The sequence below is a fragment of the Rhodnius prolixus genome, unplaced genomic scaffold (genome assembly GCF_049639745.1).
Source record: "Rhodnius prolixus isolate KJV_2025 unplaced genomic scaffold, Rpr scaffold_6, whole genome shotgun sequence".
NCBI classification, from domain to species: domain Eukaryota; kingdom Metazoa; phylum Arthropoda; class Insecta; order Hemiptera; family Reduviidae; genus Rhodnius; species Rhodnius prolixus.
In genome coordinates, this window is record NW_027411634.1 from 43,140,025 (window position 1) to 43,150,398 (window position 10,374).

At 36.9% G+C, this 10,374-nt stretch overlaps 1 protein-coding gene across 1 annotated transcript; it reads right to left on the minus strand.

Moving 5' to 3' along the window:
- Positions 1 to 2,638: 2,638 nt before the first annotated feature.
- Positions 2,639 to 4,822, minus strand: LOC141460462 (uncharacterized). The gene has a single exon (XM_074140459.1). The coding sequence runs from the start codon at positions 4,820 to 4,822 to the stop codon at positions 2,639 to 2,641; it is 2,184 nt and encodes a 727-aa protein (XP_073996560.1).
- Between the last annotated feature and the right edge of the window lie 5,552 nt (positions 4,823 to 10,374).

A 10,374-nucleotide genomic window follows, 5' to 3' on the forward strand; every position in this document is an offset into this window, starting at 1 on the left:
TGTGGACTCAGTCAGTGGCGGTCTTAAGATGGCACGGTGGGTGCAAGGGTTCAGCTTAGACAGACCTTCAACACAACTACTCTTCACTAATGGCGTACTTCAGTTGACTGCCTTGGTGAGTTGGTTTCCCAAAAATAGGTTGCTGTATTTTAGATGGGATTTCAGCAAAATTAATCCTTGTCAATTTGTTAATGATGTTTAGACCTTAATGCTCTGCAGAAGGAAGTACTCCTAGAATTATTGAATCTTCCTCAAGCAGATGTAATTTACACGAATTAAGCATATTAAAGGAAATTCTTAATGCGACGTCTTATTTAAGAAGACGAGAAATTCTGAACGCCAACTTAGAAATTCAATACGGAAAATCCGCCATGATCGCGTCGAGAGATTGTTCAAGGAAATGGGCTTCCCGCTGAAATCTTCTCAGCAATTAATTTAGACGAAGTTTTAGCCGGTTGTCGCTAAGACGATACAGCCTGAAACTGCTGAAACATTGGCAGTTCAGCTGTAATAAAGTATTAGCTGGTGAACTTTTTTTCGAAACATTTAGAAATTTGAAATAGTTTTTTAGAAAAACCAATGGATTTCATTGGCAGCACAACTTATTTTTGTAAAGATTTCTTTAGCTTATCCAGTTTATGAAGCAGTAAAACACGAATTTTGTATTTTGTACAGTTTTCACTTATTTCTTTGGAACTTTTCAATTCATACACCTGTTGAAGCGTTTAATTAATAATTTTCATTTATTGTATCAATTATTTGCTGCTAAATAGATTGAGCAGAACAACTAGTTAGAATCTGGTGAAGTAGGTCTGTAAGGTAGGTGGGTCTCCATCGACCTAATACTGTTACGGAAGTGAAGTGTTGGCTGGCACCTGGAAGGGGATGAGAAGAATATTAGCCAGTACTGCCAATCCCGGTAGCTGCAATAAAAGACGGCCATCAAAGGGTTGTAGTTGAGCAACACCAGCCGCTCTATTCTGAGTCTGCTACCAACCCAACAACCTTTTAGACAAAGAAAATATCGTAAAACATAATCTATCGCCATAACCATATTTATAGTTATAGTGTAGAGAGGCGCATATACTTTTTTCTCCCTAATAGTTGATGTTGAAACAGAAGAGTGGGGATATGGAGGTGACATGGAGGGAGGCTTGCCATACTCGGCTTTTGTAAGTTTCCATTTTATCCAGATTCACTTATTACCACTGAAACTAGGTGTGTATGTGTGCGTGAGTGTATATTCAATGTGGCGGAGGTATATACGAGTATTTATGTAGAGAGCGAACAGATCAGAGTATTAGTGTTTGCTGGAGAGAGATAGAGGAGGGGTGGGGGAAGTATGAAGCAGCGACTGGCGGCAGGGGAAGGAGAATCACAATTTGTGGTGCCCTGCTAAACCTGCCGTTCTAGCGATGGTCGGAGGCGGGTGGTGCCGCCGCCAAGTGGGGGGCCGGACCCCTCTGACACCCTCAGTGGTCTGCCTCCAGTTGATCTGTACACACTGCTGCCTCTCTCTCTGCACTTCTTGCCTCTAAACTGCCTCTCCGGTGAGTCTTTCTATGTCTACTTCATTTCAATTTATTTTTATAGAATATTTTGTTTTATTATTATTTTTAAATCTGCTAATGAAAGCCAATTTCAGGCGAGTTTAGAACTCGCAAAATGCCGTCAATCGCCAATTTAACACTTATTTCCGCTTTCAAACCTAAAACGATTCTTATTTAGAAATTTTACTCCAAAATCTTTGATTTGAAACCAATCTGGTATGAACTCACTTGGATTTTCGCTGATCGCAACTCCTTGGAACTAAACGGTTTTACTAAAAGTCTGACTTCAACCCTTAGATACTTGTTCACTCACATAATACTCGTACATCTCAAAGGAACGTGTTTGCACAGATTTGGACACGTGGTATCCAAATTCTGAGAGGCCGTTTCTTCTAAAGAAACAACAGGAAAAAAAAGTCTCCATTTCCGCCTACGGAAGGCAGCCAAGTTCTCAAGACAAAAATATTTAATCCTCTTGCACTTTACTCGAGTACCGTAAACCGTAAAATCATTTAGAAAGCTAGCAACACATGCATTGTATTTTTTAGCATGTCTATGAAGCCACTACATGCAAATTCCACCAATAGAGATAGAAGCGTTCATAGGGCTGCTGGATCTCTAAGGTGGAGGGCGTAGTAAGGGAATGGAGAACTCTGTAACTACAATCGCTGGAACATCCTTCATGCCCAGAAAAGCGCCACAATGGTTCTTTTCCAGTAAAAATGTGGGAAAAGTGTTTTTATAAATTTTTACACAATTTTCATATTACTTCCCCCAGTTTCCTAAAAGATGGCGTTAAAATCTTCGGCAATGGAAATAAAGTTTTAATGCCTTCCTAGAGATATCGCCATGCTTTTTTTTGTTTTTTTAATAAAATTGATTTAATAAGCAGAGAATGCCTGTGATACATTGCCATTAGACAAGAGGGGAAATATATTTCGAGTAAAGGAGGGGCAATGAAAGGCGCAGAAATTGTTTTTTTTTTTTTTTTTTTTTTTTTTTTTTTTTTTTTTTTTTTTTTTTTTTTTTTTTTTTTTTTTTATGGCATCAGTTTTCACTATTAGCCAGAGTCTTCTGTAATAAAGTTCTTAATCTTTATCTAGGGAGGCTTCAATTACGTTTATGAAGTGAACCAATTCCTCATAGGCTTTCCTGTTTTTTAGAATTTCAGGGTAAGTTATATCACCCGGCAATAGATTTTTTAAATTTTTAAAAAACAGATCTCTTTGGTTTGTATATTTGGAGCACGCCATAACAATGTGCTCCATGTCTTCCAGGCTGTCACAGATTGTACAAAGAGGGGATGCCTCTTTACCTATCCTATGGAGATATTTTTTACATACGCAATGATCGCTGCGCAGTCTATTAATAATGGTGACATACTGCTTGGAGCACGCTCCATCACTGAACCAGGGTTTACGACCTACTTTTGGAACCAAAGATTTATAGAATTTCCCTTTCGGTGATTCTGAATAAATCCTCTGCCACTTTTCATTTATCTTCTTTCTAATGCAGGCTTTAAAATCACTATATGGCAAAGACACCGATAGCAACGTACCGTTCACTGCAGCTTGTTTCGCCAGTATATCTACCCTTTCATTGCCCTCTATTCCGCAATGGGCCCTACTCCACACCAACCTTACTATTTTATTATCATTTTTTAGTTCTAGTAATTTCTTTAGTATATTTATAATTATGTGATTATACTTTTTATGCATTTTGATTGCTTTTAGTTTATATAAGGCGCTTTTGCAGTCAGAGACAATTATAACCTCTGAATATAGCATTGAGTGTGCATATTTAAGCGCTTCCAAAATAGCTACTAATTCAGCTGTAAAAACTGAACATTGATTGGGCAATTTGAAGAGGGCACCAGTATTTCTAAATGGGTCGAAGTATGCACACCCCACCTGATCTTCGACCTTAGAACCGTCCGTGTATATAGGATAGCTGTTGGGAAAATTCGTGCGAATTTCCTCTTGAAACACTGCATTACGAATACTACTGGGCAATATGGAGAAATCTTCCAGAAACCAAACCACAGGAGACATATTTATTATTTCATGGAAATCACCGTTGAATAAAGGCAACATATCACTGTTATACACTAACTGTTTGAACAGTGCTACTTCTCTGAAACTAGTAGCCATCGGGGGTGATTCTTTGTATTTCCAATATCTGTATGTTAATTCTCTCCGGTTGAGTTCACATATTGCGGAATAGGTTTCAGAATTTGTTGACATTATTTTACACATATATCGGTCGGATAGCATTTCCCATCTGAGCTTTATTGGAAGTTCCCCGGCTTCAGCGTGTATTACATCTATTGGAGTACTTTTCATATATCCGAGACTGAATCTGAGACATTTATTCTGTATAACCTCTAAACACTTCAGCCTTGTTTTATTAAGCTGGCCATAAAACTGAGAGCAATAATCAAAATTGCTGCGGATAGTAGCTCTATAAAATAACAAAGTTACATTCGGATCTGCCCCCCATTTGAAATGAGAAATAACCCGCAAAACATTGATATACTTGGCTACTTTTTCTTCTAAAATATTAACGTGCTCTTTCCAGTTTAGCGTTTTGTCCAGTGTAAGGCCCAAATATTTCACCGATCTAGCAGAAGAGAAGTTATAACCGTCCAATGATACCCGATTGGCAAAAGGAAGCTTTCTTCGCCTTGTAAAAGGGCAAATTACTGTTTTACTTTCAGAAATACTAAGGCCCAATTTTACCAACAAGTTATTGATTCCCCTAAGGGAGTTTTCTATTACACGTAAACTTTCATTTACATCTTGGTTCACGGAATATACACAAATGTCGTCCGCATATTGAAGAATATGGCAATCCGGATCAATTACTTCTTCTAGTTCCGCTACGTACACTGCATATAACAGTGGGCTCAGAATTCCCCCCTGTGGTAGTCCAATCTGAGCTGTTTGTGGGCCTATTAGTTCATTGTTTACCCTTACATAAACCTGTCTATCTGATATTAATTTTATGATGTTGAAGCTAAACTGGTGAGGTAGGCCTACAGAAACCAGTCTTTCATACAGTACAGGTAACTGTACGTTGTCGTAAGCAGCAGAAATATCAAGGAACAGAGCCAATACTGTTTTGTTAGAGGAGAATGCAATCTGAATGTCTGTAATTAATTTGGCTAAATTGTCTTGTACCGATTTCCCTTTTCTAAAACCAAATTGAGATTTCGGCAGCACTTTATTACTCTCTAACCAATGTTCTAATCTGTTTTTAATCATGCGTTCCATTGTTTTCATTACACAACTAGATAGAGCAATCGGTCTATAAGAAGAGGATTCTTCTTTTGGCTTTTTATTTTTTAATATGGGTATGACAATGTACTCTTTCCACTCCGCCGGAAAGGCGCCCTCTCTCCAAAATGTGTTATATAATTTTAATAGGGAGCATTTACCTGTTGTGGACATTTTAGAAAGCATAGAATAATGTATTTGATCTTTTCCAGGGCTGGTATTGTTGTTTTGTTTAAGAGCACAATTTATTTCATTTATTGTAAAATATTGTAGTAGAGGATGGACCTGATTACTAGAACTGAGGGTAGTTTCAACTTGCAAGCGATTTTGTACAAAGGGAGGGGCCAGTTTATTAAGGAATTCTAGCACCCATTCTCCTCCTATTAAGGGCCCACTATTCGCAGGTACACTTTTTAAGTTCTTAATTTTTGACCAGATGACCTTGACAGGGGTGGCTCTATTTAATGTGGAGCAAAATTTTTTCCACGATTCTTTTTTTGTTTTTTTAACTATTTTTGTTGCATACGCGGTGGCTTGTTTATAATTTAGAAAATTTTCCAGGCAGGGGTGGGAATTGTATTTAGCAAATGCCAACTTTCTATTATTAATCGCTTTTTTACATTCTTCAGTCCACCACGATTTCATATTTTTATTGAAGCTGCTATTCGCTTCATTATACTGCGGGATTGCAATCCTATTCGCTCTATTAAGGGCAGACATAAAACCTTCATAATCAATTTTCTCACCCTGTATGCGAGATAAGCCATTATCCATATGAAACGTAAACTCTTCCCAATTTGCTTTATGTATTTTCCATTTTTTCCCCTTAGTTTTATCTATTAATGGGACGCATACATTTTCAGTTTCATATATTATTGGTAGGTGATCAGAGCCCATAGGATCCTCCAGAGTGTACCACTTAAGTAGAGGACTAATTTCGGGGGAACAGAAGGTAATATCTACTGCAGATTTTATTTTTTGTGAAATATTCCCTACTAGTGTAGGGGTTCCATCATTAATATAGACTAAATTGTTATCCTCAGTAACTTCTAGAAGTGCTCTGCCTTTCCTATCACAAAAACTAGAACCAAAGGCGGTGTGATGTACATTGAAATCACCCCCGAAAATACACGGTTTAGGAATGTGTTTAATAAACCTGTCCCAAATCTGAGAAGAGATATTATTTTCTGGAGGGCTGTAAGAAGAGACTATTGCTAACCTTTTATTCGAATCAAATGGAATAGATATACCAACGGACATAACGCCCTTAATCACTGGTAAGTTATTTAGTTGAATAAATGGAATTGATTTGTGAATTAATAAGGCGGTGCCCGCCTTTCCGTCCTTACGCGAATGATGTATCATATTATAATTCGTGAATTTCATGTTGGTATTTGGTTTGAACCACGTCTCAGAAATAAGAGCTATATTCACATTATAAGTGGATAAACAAATCTCTAATGAACCTTTGTTTGCAACCGCAGACCTAGCATTCCACTGCAATATTCTAAGTTGTTGTTGCATTGGTTAAAGTACTGTTTTTATACATATAAATATTTTTTTTTTTTATTTACAAAATACAAAAGTACAAAAAATACAAAAATAAAGAAAATTATAACAGTATTAATAGGCATGGCTAACGCCGTCTGCCAGAGTTTGCTAGACATTGAAATAACAAATTATCTCAACAAGATTAACTCAATTAATGTCAAAGTAAAAGAAAAAATTAATTGTTTCACAATAAAAAATTATTACTCTGCTCAATAAAATTAACTAAAATTAAATACTGGATTTTAAATAAAGAATAGTGTAAATAATTATCAGATACATATGTGATCTTTACTGGGAGGTAAATAATTTAAATAAGAGATTAAATACAAGAAAGATAGAAATAATTTGAAGTTATATGAAGTGCTTAAAATATAAATAAGGAAGTGAAAATATTAGTAAATAAATGAACTTTATAACTTAAGTTATAAACATGAGAAGTATTAGGAGGTCAAGTTTTTCCTCAAAACCATAGCCCTACGAGTATATTCAAGCAAAGGTTTACACGACTTGGAGGATAACATCTGCACTATGTCACTCCCTTGAAGAGTGGCACTACCAAGGAACCGTTTTCTCAAATCACTTAGAGCGGGACATTCTACTAAAAAGTGATGAAGATTTTCTTTACTGAAAAAACACATATTACATAATTCCTCCTGATAATCCCTCTCTATACAAGGAACCGAATTTAGCTTCAAAAGTTCACCCTTAATTTTCAGCAATAGACTCAAATCGGACAAATTCATATTGACATCAGAGTGAGGCGCGCAAAATCTTCTGGGCTCCTCCTCAACCTCCATAAGAGCTCTATACAATAGAAACTGTTCAGAACTCTTTGCACGACTAAGAGAATCTGCGATGTAAGACGATTTTATTGCTGAAAGCAGATCATCGAGCTGCCCACGCCATAATAGCTTATTCGTCAGTTGAGAGTCAAAGTTGACCGCATACCTTTGGCACAATAAGATCCAAGACGAGAACCACGAAACCCTCTGTCGTACCACCTCCTGAGCCACCACCTTGGGCAAACGATGAGAAGGGAGATCCAAAGTACGAAGGCAATAATTTATATGAAGCCTCAGAGTATGCAAAAACACTGGATCTAGAGAGGTCTCAATATGGAGCATGAAGTTGGGAGTAAAGGCTGGAAGAAGAAATATTTTTTTGATAAAATAACGCTGAAATTTTTCCAGCAATTCGAACCTTTCATGACCCCAAACTTGGGCGCCAAAACAGGCAATAGAACGGGATACAGACTTGAAAACCTGAAACTTAACATGAATTGGAACTTCATTTTGCGAAATTAACTTAGTCCAAACTGTATTAATACCAAGTTTAGCGGTAGAGATTTTTTCTTTAAGATGTTCTTGAAAAGAGAGCTGACTAGATAAAGTAACTCCCAAATATTTGTATCTTTTTACCCTTTCAATTACCTTACCTTTATACTGCCAACGTTCCCGTGCCGCCAAACGACCTCCCTTTCGAAACACTAAAACTTTGGACTTACTGAGATTAAGGGATAAATTCCATTGATCACAGTAGCTCTCTAATATATTTATATTTCTCTGTAGGAGGAGGGGGGTGTCTGCTATCAGGACAATGTCGTCAGCATACATTAAAACATTTATTTTGGCATCACCAACTCGAACTCCACCCTCAAGGAACAGAGGTAAATCGTCTATAAATACCGAAAACATAATAGGGCTAAGCAAGCAACCCTGCCTGACTCCACTACTTACAGGGAAAAATTCTGATACTCCATCTCTTCCTATTACTGCAGACTGAGAGGCTAGATACAAATTTTGCAGTATTTTAATAAACTTAGTGGACACACCTAAATTATAAAGTTTATAAAATAAAGACGGTTGGTGTACACAGTCAAAGGCGGCTTTGAAGTCCACAAAAAAGCAATATAGCTTTTTCTTGGGTTGTGAAAACGTTAGTTTAATAAGATTAACTAAGATAAAAAGGTTGTCTATTGTGGAGTAACCACGCCTAAATCCAGCTTGACATTCAGTTAATAAATTGTAACTGGTAATGAACGATTCAAACCGCCTTAACAACAGTCCAGAAAAAATTTTGGATATAGAATCCAGAAACGATATTCCTCTATAGTTAGACACATCGTTGATATCTCCATGTTTATACAACGGCAAAATAAGGGACCTAGCAAAAGAAGGAGGAACTGACCCAGTCTCGAATATATAGTTGTACAGCGACAGCAATTTTTGATGAAAGGAGGAAGGAGCATTTTTATAAAATTCATAGCTGATCCTGTCATATCCTGGGGCCTTATTGTCCTTTAGGTTAGCTAAGACCATGTCCAACTCTTCATTAGAAAAAGGTGCATCCAAAATTAAGTTGCTTAAACAAGGCTCAGCATACAAGGTTGGTGAAGGATGAGGGACAGGATTCAGTAACGATCGGAAATGGGCAGCCCACTCACTCAGCGCGATATCATTATTAACTTTAAAATTTGCACCCCTAATGTGATTAATCAAATGCCATAACTGCTTAGTATCTTTGACTGATTTCAATTGATAATTTATAGAAGCATAAAATTCATTTTTCTTTTCCTTACACAACAACTTAAAGTTCGCTTTCGCCTTACAGTACGCTTCCTTAGCAAGAGTGGAGTTAGTTTTACGATATAAATTTAACAAATTAAATACTTTCCCTCTTTCTCGAAAACAGCAAAATTCAAACCAAGGTTTGCGTCTAATTGACTGTATATTTATTCGAGAACTATGTAAGGGATAGGCTTTTTGAATTAAACTCGTTAAAGAGTTTACAAATCCCTGGGTGTCATTTGAAGATTCAACAAGATTTAGGGTGAGATTTTTCAGAGAATTTTTATAGGAATCTAAGTTGGCATTATGCCAAAACAATCTGGAGCATAGCGGAAGAACTGTACCCTTACTTTTACACTTATAACTCAGCGATATGCTACAGGTTATAGGGAAGTGATCAGAAAAGGTTTCGCATTGAACTGAAAAAGAAGTAACCACAGGAATAAGTTCTAAGGAAACACAACAAAAGTCAATCACTGAGCTTCCCATACCCCCCACAAATGTAAATTCCCCTTCCGCATCCCCTGGAAATCTACCATTCAGAAAAATTAAGCCTAAACTATCACATAAGTCCAACAGCTTATGACCTTTATTATTACATATTAAATCTTTAGAATTTCGAGCGCGGCTGCAGTAAATATTATCAATAAGTAATTCCTCAGGCAGTAGCTGTTGATCTGCGATCCGCGCGTTAAAATCCCCAATCAGCATGACCGAGACATTTGGAGAATCTTCAAGATAATGTGATAATTTAAGAAAATCCTCATCCCAAGTTGCACAACCTAAGTAAGTGGGAATTATAACAAAATTCCGATCCGGACACTTAACACATATTATTACTCCATTTTCTAATTTAGAGAAACAAATAAAATCCGAAGAAAATGTTTTTTTAATTCCATACAACGCCCCTCCACTTGCTCGTCCCTTATTAAAGGACCTAAAAGCAGGAACCCAACTCAAATTATACTCGCAGAAAAATCGGCTGTAAGACGAACACTTGCCCTCCAACAAGAATGTTTCAAACAGAAAAAAAATATCATAATTCTTTACAAAATTTAAAAATAAATCATTATTCACTTTGCTTTTCAAACCAGCAATGTTATATGATAACACTTTAATACAATTTAAAAAAGTACCTGTCTCGATTGGGGAAAACTTCTGGCAGACGGTGTTCTCTCAGGATAATCTTGGAAGATCTGCCATCCCGCAGTGTTGAGGTTGTTGAGCAGAAGAGAAATAGTCCTTAGGAAGAGAATTAGAGCGCAGAGCGTTAACAAATTGAGATAAATCCCAATTCAAAAGGTCATTTAACTTCTTAAGACCATCCTCGCCAGAATAAGAGCGAAGCCCGGTTATATCGCACCAGTTAAACTTGTGCCCTTGTAAGATTAGAGTATCTGCCCTCATTGTCATCCTTAAACTTGGCTTTAT